Genomic DNA, 15,787 nt, shown 5'->3' with positions numbered 1-15,787 from the left:
TTTTGGAATTGGAATAGTGAATATGATCGCAGTGTATATCCATATTATGAATATGTATAAAAAAAAATACCCACCACAAGCTTTCAACCTAAAGGAATACACAAGACGTGAAAATGAAAATACCACTCTCAATTGTCATTGTACATATGTGTATGTTCTAAAATGGATGAGTAGTATTTCAGGATATTTGTGTAAATAAATGTTTTATTTATTGCAAGAGTAAATTTCACAATGTCTATTTTTTTTTTTTTTTTTTTTTTTTTTTTGCTTGTTTAATCACAGCCTGTGCCAGGTTGGTCCAGTGAATATTAAGGGTGTTGATTTAAATATCATGATTAAAAATTAGTGCTATATTTGTGACTAGGCTACTTTTCCAGATGCAGATCATCATAATCTAGGACTACATGGCTAAGGAAGTTCATTTAAATATTTTGTATATGACAGGTCCTGGGTTTGGAAATCCAGAATGGAGGATTCCACGTGTTTTGTGGTAGTCAGTCCTTGTACTGTTTCTCATTATTTCATTCAGAAATTCACTTGCTGTACACAGAAATACAAGATGATCTCACAGTATTCCTTGGAATACTTACTGTTCAGTTACATCAGAATTTTAAATGGTGGAAGAATGTTCCTGTTATTTTAAACAGAGAGCATGGCACTTAGAACTCAACCATGAATTAAAAATTCTTTGATCCTGTGTCTAATGCTATTTGTACATATGCAATACACAACATGGTAAAAAGCCATTTTTTCCTAACAAAAGCCATCTGAAAAATTGGGCAATATAAGTGATCATCATTACAACAAAATAATTATTACAGTAATAAATCAGGTATTTGCTAATGAACTAATTGACTTGTAACACTGATGACTTTAAATGTCATACTGATGAATTTCTCAAAGACACTCTTTGATATCCTGATGATAAGTGTCTTCTCTGGAAATTGCTGTAGAATTCCTCCCTACAAGGAAATCTAGAAAAAGAAACAAATCAGAAATGATAAAAAGTAGTTGATGCTTTGTCGTATGTTTAAGTAACTATACAAGTGACAGTACCTTAAACCAGACTGACCCTTTCAGAAGTAACTACTATAATGCCATGACAATTTTTTTCCTCTTAAAAATCACTGAACAGAACTGTCAATATTGAAATTTTAGATTTCTAAACATTCTAATTACACTAGTGTGATTTCTCCTCCACAGGAACTGATCAGATGTAATCACACCAGTGTGATCGAATTTGTGAAAGTGTTAACTCTACAGGTCCCAAAATTAATTTCAAAAAGTATGGCATCTGCTCCTTCCTGATTTATATTTAACATGCATGCTGTAGTGCAGGGTCCAACAAATTGAATCAACCTGACAACTTTTCCCTCTAGTGGTAATTTTGTAGCCTTACACATTCACAGATCAATCATGATTTATCTTTTCAACATGACATATTTACTTCTTTCAACAGTTTTTTTTATATAACTTGTGTTGGCTCTATACTATAACTATATATTAGTTGTTTTGTTTTTTTTTAGTTTAGCAGTTGTCTTATTGAAAGGAAAGGCTCTGTTTTCCATGATATTTTCAAAAATGGTAATCTCAACTAACCGTCTTTCACAGAGTTCCTTGTTAATGTCCTGTAGAGATTTGCCCTTGGTCTCTGGTAGCAGGACATGGATGAAAACAGCAGCTGCCAGTGCAATCATGCCATTGATAAAGAATGTTCCAGAAAGGCCCATCACATCTGAGTGAGAACACATGAGTAATCTCACAAACTACAAAAAACAATATATTCATGCCTGGTATATTACAAGTACAGCCTGATGCAAAACTTTTCCAATACCTATTACATTCAAGAAAGAGAAGGTTACTATCAGGTTGGCCATCCAGTTGAAGCAGCTGGTGAATGCAAATGCTCGTCCTCTCACTTCTGCTGGGAAAATTTCACTTAGCACAAGCCAGGTCACTGTAAGTCATAATACAAGTTTTACTCAGAGAAATAACAACCATGTGTGTTGTTTAAGGATTCAGTACAAACAAAATTCCACTTACTTGGTCCAAACCCCACAGAGAAAGCACTGACAACTGACATCATGCTGATCAAAATAAGCCAGTTAAACTTCCCCAGAGCATGAGAAGCTGTTGAAGTATCTAAATGTCCAGCATCGGTGGTATTGTTCCTAATCTTCAGCAGTTCCATGGATTTTACAGCTAGTATGGTGCCATTTGGGTGAAGCTCAGAAGAACTACACTGTCTTGCTGCATCAAATAGAGAGTGTCTGTTTAGGAATCCAGTAAGCATTAAACCAACAGCCATCACTAGGCAACCATTGATGAGAAGTGGCCTTCGGCCAACCTTATCTGCGCAGAGCATTGCAACTGTGGTTGCTATTACTTTAACGATCCCAAGACCAACTGAGGCCAATGCAGCTGATGCATCGCTTTTAAAGCCCACTGACTGAAAGATGGTGGAGGTATAGAAGAGGATGTTTGGCTGACCTGTGAACTGTTGGAAGAGCACTAATCCAATGCCAATTATGGTCCTAGTGCACATGTTATCTTTGTGGTGAAAGAGCTGAAGGACAGTGTAATGTTTTTTGCCTAGTTGAGCTTGGTTCAAAGTCCCTTCTTCAACACTGTCACACTGCTCTCTTGGGCTTTGAGTTTCTGTTATAAGTCTGTCTACTGTGCCATGGTGAGATCGCAAAACCCAAACAGACACCAGCTGAGCAAGAGAAGGGATAATAGCTAACCCAAACATGTATCTCCATCCTTCTTGGGCAGCAGAAAAGACATAGTTGATTGCATAAGCCAGCAAGATCCCAGCTGTAACACCAGCTTCATACAGTGTGACCATCAGACCTCTGCGTTTTGGCTCCACCATCTCTGAGACAAAAATGCAGCTGGACATGGAAGACAGGCATATGGCAAAGCCCACCACGGTCCGGCCAGCAACCAACATTGCAAAGGAGTTGCCCATGCTGAGGACCAGGCTGCCTCCGAGGATCAGAAGGTTACTAAGCAAGATGGATGCTCTCCTGCCACGGCGGTCGATCAGCCAGCCACCAATCACAGAAGAACAGATGGCTCCAATGAGAAGAGCACCAACCACACTCTCCTGCTGGACACAGCTCAAGTGGAACCAGGCTTGGAGCTGCAACAAAGCACCAGAGATTATTCCAAGTTCATAGCCGAAGACCAGGCCACCAAGTGTGGACACAGCAGTAGCAAGCACCAGCGCAGGGCCTAGAGGGAAAAGGATGTCAAGAGTTGTTTGGTATTACCTCACACATCTAATACTTCTTTCCAAAACAACTCAGATGTCATCACTCTGTTTTTTACTGGCAATTTATCTACTTTGAAAACACAAACAAACACAACATTTAATCTGTATGAAAAATTTATGTTACTGCAATCTTTTTAACAAGAACATTGTCCAATTAATCGCCTCCAATTATTTGTGTCTACAAACAGTGAACTGAAAATTTAAACCTCTGTTTGGAATTGAGTTTACATAAAAAGCAGGGCCATCAAGCACTGTTTCTGGAAATTGGTTACCATGCAGTTTGTCTTTTATTGAACTGGTTGGGATTACAGTTAATGTTCATTTCATTTTATATAGCAAAGGGCACAAAATGACATTACAACGTGTGAAAAGAAAAAAAAACTGAATTGTAGATCAAGCTGAAAGGACTTACCCATTTTGTTTTATTTTCTGTATCTTCAAAGCTGGGTTAAAAAGGCTACGGGTTTTTCTCACCCGAGAAAATGATTCCTGCAAAAAGCAACAAACGAAAATATATCAGGTTTACCAAAAACTAAAATCGTCGTAGTCTCTGCTAATAATGTTTGCAAAACGTAATCCTAAAACTTCTTTAAAGCCGTGTCAGACGTCCTCCCAGTCCCTCTGTTCATTGATGCAACCGTGTAACCATGACAACTCTCAATGGTTTTAGATAAAACAATTTGAGGTTGCCAGTACCTGGCCTAATTAAGCATAAACAAACAGCAGATTCCGATTCTGAGTTCTTCTAAATCTGTCGGAGTAACACTAATTGACAGTTGTATATATCTACTGAACTTCGCAGGTTTGTCGTAGTAATCTTATTTCAAAGGTCTGATGGGCAAATATTTGTCGGATTAGCTGCGAGGTCTGCGAGGCAGTTTCGTACTAGTTTAACTTCTTTGTCGATCGTAAGAGCTACACTGATCAACTCAGCAAATTCTTTTAGAGCGCCATAATTTGAAACCAAAATTCCTACTGTAGAAGACAACGTTTTATTAAGCAAAATTCCGTATCTTCCCCCAAAAAACTGCTAAGGTTATATTCTTACCATTTGAAGAATCCCAACACTATAGAAGAGTTCTTATAAAATGTCCTTCTCCACCAGCATTTATCTTTTCGTCATTTTAGACATCCCTCATTGCGCAGAACGGAATGTTATTACACCGGGATCTTAATTCGCGACGAGGAAGTTACAAACGACGTGGCAGAATATTCTCAAAATACAGAGGTCCTCATAAACAAATAACAGCAACAAGGAAATAGACTTCTGCTTTACAATCACAAAAGCGCCGACACAAGCGCATAGCCATGCACTAAATGAAAATGCATTCAATTAACATTTTCTTTCAAAAGGATTTTTTGCATAGTAATGCCTTCTCACAGTTTTTTTCTGGGGCGGCGGGGAATCCGGGCGGACTGGGGGACTCGCTATGCATACGTCATTTTAGTCCGCTAAAGTACCACAACGCCTGCTGTTATTGATTTTTGTTCATGTGTAGATAATTTAGTTTTTAAACGCGATCAGGCTGCGGTTACTACATTGAGTAGATACATATCCACATTGAAACAGCGTTTTCAGTTAGTTTTGCTTCAACAAGCGCTCAGGTGAATTAGGCTACCAGACTTTGGCATGCACCGTTTTGGAAAATGTTGATTGCGCATAAATTGAACAATCAATTATTTATTTGGTAGGCTTATTTATAAAGTATCTAGGCCTTTTGCCATTTTTAATTTGGACATTTTATATATATATATATATATATATATATATATATATATATATATATATATATATATATATATATATATATACACACACAGCAAAGACAAAAACTCCGTTTTGTCACATGAACAGTTAAACTCATATCAACACAGTTACGGACTAAAAATTAGGGTGAATGTCAGACTAGAGCAAAGAGTATTACCGTAGCGAAATCACATTTTCCACGAGATTTTCACACATGCCTTTAATGTGAGACTTTTATGTTGAAAACAATTGTTGTTGTTACTGTGCTGTTACCTTCACCGTGTTTGTGGGCAACCACGAAGAGAATAAGATATGGCCGACATGGACTCCGCTAAAAACAGATATCTTTCCGAATATTTACATAAAGCGCTCATGATTAAGCAGGGTGCAGAAGCGCGCGTATATCGTGGTACGTTTTTAGGGAAGTCTGCAATCATCAAGGAAAGATTCCATAAGTTGTACCGGCACCCTGCGGTAGATGAGAAACTGAGGCGCCGCCGAACCACGCAGGAGGTGCGGTCAATACTGCGCTGTAGAAAAGCAGGTCAGTTGAGCTAACAAGCTAGCTTGGTTCCACTAGTATGGCTGTACCTTGCTCGAAATGACGACAGCGTCGTTAAGGATATGCCCAAGTATCACGATATACAAACGTATACAATAATAACAGCAAAAACTGCATTTAATCGTGGCAAAAGCAAGAGGTTGCCTAGTATCGTTTCCGTTTTTGAATGTGGCAGTCGCTGTTGGTATGACTTATGCAAACAGTTTAAGTACGCTGTAAATGATAATAAATGTTAGAACTAGTGATTAAAAACCAAAACATCAAAGGCAGTACTAATAGTTTTACTGGAAAGATGTGAGTATAGTTTATGTGGAATGGCTAGTGGTTAAATGTATGTTTAAGGATAACTGAAATATGCTTGGCCTTTGACACTGGATCATGCGAGGGTGATGGTATGTAAGAGAAGCATCTGCTATAGGCGTAGGCACAAATTTTGTGTCAAAATCTTGAGACATCCGTTAATGCGCATTATTAATTTTTTCTTGGTTTTATGGTTATGCTAGTGTATTGTATCTGTTCCATCTTGGCAAACAGAAAAGATAAAAATGTTAGGTCATTTACATGTAAATTTTATATATATATATATATATATATATATATATATATATATATATATATATATATATATATATATAATGAGAGAGAGAGAGAGAGAGAGAGAAGCACTTTGTACAGCTAATGAAGAACCTCTTGATTTTATGTTTTCAGATGTACTGCCAAGCTTTCATATCCTAAATGGCACCCAGCATTCATCCTTTATTGCCTTTTTCAGTTTTACCTTACCCATCATTACAGGAGGTGTGCCGTTACATAATAGCAGTGACATTTTGCAGCCATACGTTTAATGTAGACATTTTTAGGTTTTGTTGAACATATGCTGTATTGCCAATGATTTCCTTTATCTTCCTTGCTGTAGGTATCAATACTCCGGTCGTTTACTTTGTTGACTATACCACCCATTGCATTTTCTTGGAGGACATCACTGGCTCTAAAACTGTGAAGGAGCACATTGTATCAGCTCAGGCATCTGGACATCACATCAAATCACTCTGTGCCCTAGCTGACAAGATTGGCCAAGTCTTGGCACAGATGCACGACGAAGATGTGATCCATGGAGACCTCACCACCTCCAATATGCTGCTGGTAAAAGATGCCAAAGATGTCAAATTGGTTTTAATTGACTTTGGCTTGAGTTATATTTCTGCCTTGTCTGAGGACAAAGGAGTTGACATGTATGTCCTGGAGAAGGCTTTCCTCAGCACACACCCTAATACAGAGGCTCTGTTTGAAAGACTTCTAAAGAGCTATACTGCTTCATCCAGAAAAGCTCCAAGTGTCATTAAGAAACTGGATGAAGTTAGGCTAAGAGGACGAAAGAGGTCTATGGTGGGGTAAAAGGAAATATGTGAATGCACATTTGTGTTCCTGAATACCAGTTTTAACCAGTATTTTCAGTTGATTCTGATACCAACATTTGGATTGGTTTTTGTAAATAAAGGATTTCTGAATGTTAAGTTGTGGATATGATCTATCAGATATCATTGGTTGTAGTGAGGGACATTCTGCATCTTTCTCCTTCTACCTTATTTAGTGCTTCAGGACATGTAGACAGGACAAGTGTTTCAGGACAAGCATTCACTTTTGGGATGATGCAAAAATGCATACAAAAAATTCTAGAGGCAAGTAGCCAACATATTAAGTAGGTGGAAGGGGTTTTCAGAGTAGCCTGACTCCCTGCCTTTAAGTTAAGGAGGTATTGTTATTTCTGTAACTGTGCTTTACTCTCTTAGTTTTGCCGTGTAACTTAATTTGGCATTGAAAACATTCATCACTCTACCAAAAAAAAAATCAGACAGACTTTTTTTTTTTTAAGGTTTGTTTTAGGTTATTTTGATTTAAGATTATAATTTTGATATTTATTCATGCAAACAAATAATTTCATCATGTGAGATTAAGATGTAACCAGATTTTGTCTACAGCAAAAGTAAACACCTGGTTTATGAATCTATGGCATCCTTAAAGTCTGTAATTAAAGGTGCCACAGAATGCATTTATTCAGTATTTTAAAATACTGTCTGATGTCTGTGTCTTTGGTGGTGGAGAAAAGCCCTAATGCAGTTCAACACACCTATTTAAAAACCAATGATTTGGGTCTCGAATTAAGTGAGCTGTTTTTGTTGTTGTTGTTTTTGTTTTTGTGGACTCAAGAATAATTGATGAGTTCTGCTCTGATTGGCTTGTTTAGTGAGGCATCGCAATGGCTCACATAGAATCAACCTGAGAGATGAGTGTTTAGGCATCCAACTATATATGTATGAGTATGCGAATATTTTTTTTATTCATTTGAGACAAACATTTTATGATTTTTGGAATTGATCTGTGCTTTGACACTGCTTTGCTTATGTGGAATTTACATTTGAAGGTGACAGTATGAGTATGACAGTTCCATGTACTGAATTCTCCTTATTCAAATACGCAAAAGATAAATAGTTATCCATTCTGAGGCACTATGTCACTCATTACATACAGTGCCTTGCAATATAATTTAATATGGCTGATATGTAGTCACATATTGTTTGTAGCTATGCGAGCATGTGTAGCATGTGGTGGCAGGCTTGTGTGGTCCTGCGATAGGTTTTTTTTTTTCCCCCCATGTATTAGGTGGGAGCCGTTGTCAGGCTCTGCTTTTATCATACAAGTAGCTAAGTCAATATGCCTCACCCTGCTATAGGATAAACCTTAAAGATTTAAATATTTGGTCTAGATACTTTGTCAGTCAAAAGTATTTACACAAATGAAAACTTGGCTATTTTTTTAATGGTGTTTATTGCACATGGCACACAACAGCAGAACACCAATAAGAAGTGCAGAAGAACAAGTAATTATTGCTAATGTTAAAAATATGTTGAGAACCAATGAAGAATGGAAGCAGTTATGCATTACCGAAGAGTAAATAGATTTACAAATGAAGTAACAAAATGGCTTTCACAGCAATTGTGAAAATACAAATACAACTGGAATAATACTGTCTTTCATAAAATAGAACATATTCACAAATTAAATAGGTAACACAAGGCTGTCATAAATATTATCCATATGGTTGTTGCCAAGTTCTACAACTTAATAAAATAATTAAATAAATAAATTTTTTGCAATGTTTTGTTTATATATAAGTATATACTTTTATGTGAACATAAGACAAAGAAAGTTTCTTGGATTACATTTTTCAAGTGCAGACATCTGTTACAATTATATTGTAAATTATAATCAAGTATAATATGTAACTAAGTCATCAAATATATTTTTCAATCTATTTTAGTTCAGTGAACATTACTAAAATATAACAGATTATTAATTATAAAAAGCTGCAAATACTTGTACACAAAGTATGAAATGATGTGATTTATCAAAGTAACCAAAAAGCAAGGGAAATCAACAGTCTTTAAAATTCTAAAATTGGATGTCATTTTTAGGTAAGTTCTGGATGCAAAACGCTAAAAACCTCAAGATACACTTTCCATTCTGAGAATTTGTGTTATTTTTCTTTTAGTCCAATTTTTATATAGGATTTATTTTTGTTACATTTACAATTGTGTGCAGAGATGGCACCAATTTGTAGCTAGGCAGTGAGACTGATGGAGTGCTGTGTACTAAAAATAAATGCACAATCCCATAGTATCAGTGCTATAAAACATTGTACAAAAAATATACTAAATATTTTTTGTTTCTACTAATAGCAACAGTAGCTTTATTTTTATGTTTAATAACATATTTCCAGTGTAAAGTCAAAAAGGAGTGTGTGAGAACAAAGCAAGGTTCTAGACCAGGAAATCAATCTTAGGTAAAATCCCTGTTGGTATATATCATGGGAGCAATTAGGGTCCAGACATAGATTGTGAGACAGACCCAGCTGGATGAGATTTTTACCCACACGGCTGGCCATTTGCTGGTTGTGGCATCATACACAGCATCAGGCCTGTATCAAAAATAACGTGATTAAACATGATGTTTAAAAATAGAATGCAAATTAATCACATCTGTATTAACTGGGGTAATTGCATATTCAGCCACAGACGGAGTGCAGATAATTGTATCTGCACAAAATACTAAGTATCATAGCCAAAGCATTAGTAACATAAGGAGAGTTTTCTTTGTAAATTAAAGCCAGTCATATGCTCATATTAAATTGAATTGACTCGTTCTTGTGTTCTGTCGTACTTTTAATATACTATTTTGCTATTATGCTGACATGTTGACATAATGCAAATAGTGTCTGTTTTTTTTTGTGTGGTTTTTTTTTACCTTCAGCTAGTTAAAGATACATACAGATGTATATACATTAACAGAGGTATTTTAGTGATTAGTAAAGATAGCTTAGAGAACTGAGTTCATTTAAAATTCTGTGCGTTAAAAACAGTTCTACGCACAATTTTAAAAACCAAGATCATGAAATGCAGTCAAATTAGGATTCTAGTACGTTTTTTGTGAAAGGTCCTGTGATCACACTGAGCAGTCACTTACCTGTGCCAATTTGTGAGCGTCATCATGATGTACAATGAAGCAAGGAAGAGCATGAAGTGATAGAAGGAGTAGTTATACTGGACACTGTCTCTTTCATTGTCTTGCACATACTTTGTCGTGGAGGCTTCCTCCATCTCCATCGTACTTCCTACATTACTGTCGCCCAGGGTGACAGTATTTGTAGATGCCAGCATTAGTTTATTTACCTGACTGGTGCTAGATGTGCGTATACTGCCAGGAAGATAAACATACAGCATGTCAGCTGTGTCACTGTTATGACCAATGCGTTTTTATACCAACTCTACATTCTTGTAATCGAGTAGTTCCACTCAGATGATTTCAAATATTTCAGTTACTTTCTCCCAGGCAAGGAAAATTGCATTGTCCACATTTTTCAAGGCTAAGTCCCTAAGTTTCTGTTTGAAAGGTAAACATGGCTGTGTCTTTATTTACTCACTATTTCTATATGTAGTAATTAGGTTCATAGTGAATATGAATGTGGGCTAGGTCTCCGATACAAAGGACTATTGTGACACGTAGAGTGTGCTGTCTTAAACCTTTAAATTACATGATGACTAGTAACACTACGTAGCTGGCTAGCTACCTATGAAGGCTGTTATAACATTTTTTTTTTTTTTTTTTTTTTTTTTTTTTTAAGAGTTAGCCAAGAAGGCTCAGATATGTAAATAATAAAGCCCAGAATTAAACATAAGTTTAAAATTCAGCCATAGTGAATAATAAACACAAACTTGCAGCTGTTTCCAGTAGGGAACCATGATGCCTTTTATCCTGATTTTTATGGTGCATTTTGGGAATTTTTAGTGAGGAAACATACTTCGTACTGAAATTATTTTGTTGATGGGACATTCTCCTTGTCAATGGAAAAAAAGAAAAATTCTCTAGGGAATTTACTACTGAACTTGAGAACCAGACACTGGATCTTTTTGGACAATGGGACACTGCAAAATTTTCCGAGGAACGATTACTAATGAAACAGAGAGATGTTTTCACATATACTCCCATATTGTAGGCTACAATTAGGAATGTGATGATGTCTACACCATACCTTGAGTATAAAATGCACAAGACAGATATGGCCAGTCCAACAATTTTCTGTACATCCCACCACTGCAAGTACAAGGATGAGAGCTCAAGCTCTTCTGCTTTATTGATGGTCACAGCAGTCTGGTTCTCCAGTGGGCTGGATGTAGGGATGGTGATCTGCTGGAAGATGCTAAGAAGGCTGGGGTTGCACATGTGGTCTGAGGCGAGTTTGGGTCAAGCAGTTGAAACAAAAACAATGTCATTCAAAGCCTTATAAAGACAAGATAAGCTTGAGCTTGGTGAAGGTGTTCATTGCAATACCTGGTTCATTGGTCACAGCTGACCAGGTCAGATACATGGTATACAAGGTTATGAGTGAGGACTGGAGAAGCCCAGATGTTTCATGATGTTCCTACATATCAGAATTAAAAATGTCATGCAAACTGTGGTGAAACAAATTGTAAACTGTGGATCATAACAAATTATACTACAAAAACTACTAAACGCTTTAATATTATTTGTCCATAGCAGACTTACTATATTTGTAAGGTACTGTAACGTATACTGAGCAATCAGTTTAGCCAATAAAAGTACACACCTGTACTTTGGGCAGCACAGAGACAACTGAAGCTATGATGCACAGTAACATGTTGAAGCTGATGAAGAACCTGTTGAGAGCACATTCTTTTGGCTGAGTGTAGATAAGGAACATGAGGACAATGGCAGCAAAAGACAGGGTGTAGTTTAGTCCTGTTACAGCCAGCAAGGCTAGGAAAACAGAGAAACATCTAAAAATTATTGATCTTATTTACAAATCTAGTCATTTAACTGTACATTTTCTTTAAGTTTTAAAATGTTGAAATTGTTACATTTGAGCAATACACTCAGCAACCAAAGCAAATTTCATATTTGGAAAAAATTAAAACTTGGTTTTATTCCTACAACAAGGTATACTTACCACAACACCAGCGTCTTGAGCTCTCATTCGCCATCTTATAATACCAAGACTCGTTCCATGAGTGTGCAAAGTCCACAAGAAGAACCAGCTGGATTAGAATGAAACAAAATGCTCCACATATGCCAACAATAAACCAAGCTGTGCAGGGCCAAAAAAAATAAGATCATATCAAGATCATGTCTTGCACCATGCAACTACATTTTCCGTGCACATAATTTTATATTTCCTGGTGTAAATTCAGCTTTTGTTTCCTTACACATACTTTTTTGTTAACTTATTGTTTTGTTTTTTTTAAGTGTAGATCTCTCAAATATATCAAAATCTGGATTATGTCCATATTCTAGACATTTTTCTCATGAACAGTAACATTATCTAATATTAAATGCATGGGGAAAAAAAACTATTTCACTAAAAGATGTTCATACTTTGGGTAAAAGGCCCCTCTGGAATGTAAAAAGCACCAACTGTGACAGCAATAATGGCAGCAATTTTGAAAAACCAGAAGCTGAAAGAGAGTTGATATTGTGAAAATGTCAGATTAAAGGCCAATATAAAAACCTTTTTTTGCAAGAACACAGTTCAAATATACCCCAAAGCTTTTTAGGTATTTTCAATGACCCATAGTTGTATACAATTATTCAGTAGCAAATAACCCAAGGTGAATAATAAGTAGCACCCCTTTCTGGTATTTAGATAGCATATATGTTCTGGTATAGGAAGTAAGGTCCTCTTAACAGAAGTGGTAACAGAGAATGGTAAAATACTTGTATGGCTTATTAATAAATCAAATAAATAGCTTTTTGGGATGTACAAATATTTTTCAGTTTTTATTTTGAACATCACAGCCATTGTAAAAACCCAATAACTTTTGCAGTCGGACTGAAGGAATGTTATTTACCCATTGTGGATTGCAGCCCGGGGGTCTCTGCTGTTCTTCACATTTATCATGAGCAGCGACAAGGGTATGTAGCACATACCCATACCAAAGCAGACCCGATATACAGCCTTGTAGCCCACAAATATATCACAGGCAGTACTGGCTTGAATGGCTTGGAGATTGGGCCAAGCTCCAGCATCACAAAACCCTGGGATCTGGTAAATGTGTGGGTTTAAAATTTAATTTACAATGTAATCTTCAACTGAGTTGTCAAGGTTTGATAGAACTTTATAGAATTATAGAACAGCTGACAATTTTGCAGTTAAATTTACACAATCTTGCTATTCAACTTGTGATCTTGGTTAGATTTAATAATGCTGTATATATATCTTTTTGTTGTTTTGTTTACAGACATCAATCATGTTGTTTTTACATGAATCATTGAAATATTTTAAAGCAAACCAACAAATGAATTGAAAGGGTCCACTGCTGTACCCTTCTGAGTTGATGTTCAATGGCAGGTGACAACATGACACAGGCAACGATGGTGCCCACCAACATAATGAAGGCATATATGACACGTGTCACGATGGAGTTCTTAATGTGTGGGCAGCATCTGCAAGCCAGGCATGGTCCGCTGCCACACAGGCACTGAGCCTTCAAAAAACAGAGAATTAAAGATAACAGAATTAAAGATAAGGAAAATATGCTACATACACTACAGATTTTCACCTTAAAAAGCATTTAAAAACTCAAATGGTATTACTAATTACTTTTAATTGCATGGAACTAATGCGGAAATGTTGAAAAAATTCAAGTACTACTGTTCATTAATGAAAGAGCAAAAACAGACTAGCCAACTGCATTTCTCCATTTTTAGTGGACAGTCACAGTCACATGCTATGCATGTGTTTATGTTTCAGCTTTCATGAACTGCATAAGGAATATAGCATGAAACAGAGCATGTTTAAAGTGATGGATTCCATTACTAAAATACCTCATACAGTGAAGCTATATTGTTGTAAAAACGTTAAAATGTCTAAAGAACACAGCACTTTATAAAATATACACAAATAATCCTGCATTTTAATACTGGCCAACATGATCTTAACTTAAATGTGGAATTTTCTGCATAAATATATTTGCGTATGAAATATTTGTTGTAAAATGAAATGTTCAATAATTCAGATCAAAATCTGAACTCAGAATCCCTGCAGTTCCAGTTTTACTAAAATGAAAGTGAAGTTCTCACTTGTTATGCACCTAAAAAAAGAAAAAAAAGAAAAATGTGTACAGGATTGTGTATGATCAGTGAGTTTTTGTAATGTATGAGCTGATCTAGATCTGATGTAGACCCCTTTTGATCTGAGTCCACTTGTTTTCTTTACCCTGAGAATGCTCAGATTCCTTCTTTCAGTTAAGCAACGGAGTCGCTAATCTATTGGGCTTACAGCAGCCATGTAATAGACCCTGCGGGAAGCTCAAGATACTTGTATGAAGTCCATTCAGTTTGTCAATATCTATTGATGTACGGCACATAATAAATATGTTTGAAAATGTGGTGCTGTTCAGGAATAGATTCACAAGTTTCCTTCTTTACTGGTTAATATTTACAGTCTAGATATTGAAAATTTGTCTAGTCTCTCCACCCTTTATCCACTGTGGCTTTGAAATTGAAAAAGAACACCAGTTGTAGCCTAAACAATTTAATAACATCTTTAAGTGGAAAGGTTTGGAGTAAAGAAATGACCTTACGTTTCGAGGTCCAGGAAGATAGCGACAGTCTGTCCTTTTGAATAAATGAGTGAATGAATGTCATTTAGTTTCTGTTATTCAATTTAATTTTCCGTACCCGTTAAAGACTGTCTTCACCAGCTTTCGCAAATATGGCGCATATGAGTCTTGGAATAAAACACTTTATTGGAGAGTACCCAGACAGGAGTTCCCCATTCCTGCAGTGCTAGAAAATATATATAACAAGTTGCTAAATACAAATTATAGCCTACTTTACACAACACGGTAATATTAGCTGCTGGCCATCATTCGCCACTTACTAGCATGCAACCTGCCACAGGAAACATGTCACTAATCCAGTTAAGAATGATCTAGAGTGACGGATAATTCGAAGTGATTGACCTTTCATGTGTTTAAATATAGCATCTAAATATTTGTATACATCTTTCCTTATGTCCACTTTGTTTTACTGTTCATTCATAACGCTGGTAATATAGTAGGCTATAATAACTAAGTAAAACCGTATTAACGTGTTCTTCACGCGCACACACAAAACATATCCGTGACACACTTAAAATAGATGGATTCAGTAGTACCAGTTACCGTTCATTTATGCCATCGCTTTGTTGAACAATATAGTTGCATTATTTAGGCTTTCTAAACGTTTGCAACAAAATAGAAATACAAATACATACACATATACATATATATATACACATATATATATATATATATATATATATATACACACACACACACACACACACACACACACACACACACACACACACACACACACACACAAGTATATTTAGTATATAAGTATATAATAAAACGCATGGTCATATAGAGGTCTTTGGAAAGAGGTACTGAAAAAACAAAACTTCTGAAATCGAAATTACCTACCCAGTGAGCCACGAAAAGTGTTCCGAAGGTAACTCCCATATTCCAGCTACAGTTCCGAGCAACTCACAGTCCCCTTGTACAGGATTTACTGCGACTTTTTGCAAAGATACAACACTGTCCAAGCTCTCCCTTAAGGTCTATGAACTCGAACAATTTCTCAC

General features: G+C 36.2%; 3 protein-coding genes across 8 annotated transcripts; 1 reads left to right on the top strand and 2 right to left on the bottom strand.

The window, feature by feature from the left end:
- Positions 1-88: 88 nt before the first annotated feature.
- slc2a10 (solute carrier family 2 member 10) lies at positions 89-4,662 on the bottom strand. Of its 2 annotated transcripts, none has more exons than XM_027001959.3 (6): positions 4,326-4,662; positions 3,690-3,766; positions 2,044-3,237; positions 1,835-1,957; positions 1,600-1,735; positions 89-974 (listed from the first exon to the last, which is right to left on the bottom strand). In XM_027001959.3, exons 2-6 carry the CDS (start codon positions 3,691-3,693, stop codon positions 881-883), a joined length of 1,551 nt encoding a protein of 516 aa, XP_026857760.2. In that variant the 5' UTR covers positions 3,694-3,766; positions 4,326-4,662; the 3' UTR covers positions 89-880. The 2 variants fall into 2 exon arrangements, with proteins under 2 accessions (XP_026857760.2, XP_081561711.1); XM_081705585.1 differs by having other exon boundaries at positions 1,835-1,921.
- A 637-nt stretch (positions 4,663-5,299) lies between these two features.
- On the top strand, positions 5,300-7,100 carry tp53rk (TP53 regulating kinase). The gene is made up of 2 exons (XM_035520213.2): positions 5,300-5,568; positions 6,503-7,100. Exons 1-2 carry the CDS (start codon positions 5,337-5,339, stop codon positions 6,979-6,981), a joined length of 711 nt encoding a protein of 236 aa, XP_035376106.1. The 5' UTR covers positions 5,300-5,336; the 3' UTR covers positions 6,982-7,100.
- Positions 7,101-9,215: 2,115 nt separating this feature from the next.
- Positions 9,216-15,766, bottom strand: serinc3 (serine incorporator 3). Of its 5 annotated transcripts, none has more exons than XM_081705317.1 (11): positions 15,627-15,766; positions 14,742-14,770; positions 13,482-13,643; positions 13,008-13,201; positions 12,535-12,614; positions 12,110-12,247; positions 11,750-11,919; positions 11,473-11,563; positions 11,174-11,369; positions 10,108-10,338; positions 9,216-9,562 (listed from the first exon to the last, which is right to left on the bottom strand). In XM_081705317.1, the coding sequence occupies exons 3-11, from the start codon at positions 13,545-13,547 to the stop codon at positions 9,424-9,426; spliced, it is 1,305 nt and encodes a 434-aa protein (XP_081561443.1). In that variant the 5' UTR covers positions 13,548-13,643; positions 14,742-14,770; positions 15,627-15,766; the 3' UTR covers positions 9,216-9,423. The 5 variants fall into 5 exon arrangements, with proteins under 5 accessions (XP_081561443.1, XP_026852762.2, XP_026852761.2 ...); XM_026996961.3 differs by having other exon boundaries at positions 14,742-14,946; positions 15,627-15,749; XM_026996960.3 differs by lacking the exon at positions 14,742-14,770 and adding an exon at positions 14,839-14,946 and having other exon boundaries at positions 15,627-15,749.
- Between the last annotated feature and the right edge of the window lie 21 nt (positions 15,767-15,787).

This window comes from Electrophorus electricus, chromosome 22 (genome assembly GCF_041902795.1).
Source record: "Electrophorus electricus isolate QZ-2024a chromosome 22, ASM4190279v1, whole genome shotgun sequence".
NCBI lineage: Eukaryota > Metazoa > Chordata > Actinopteri > Gymnotiformes > Gymnotidae > Electrophorus > Electrophorus electricus.
This window is presented reverse-complemented; position numbering and strand designations above follow the sequence as displayed.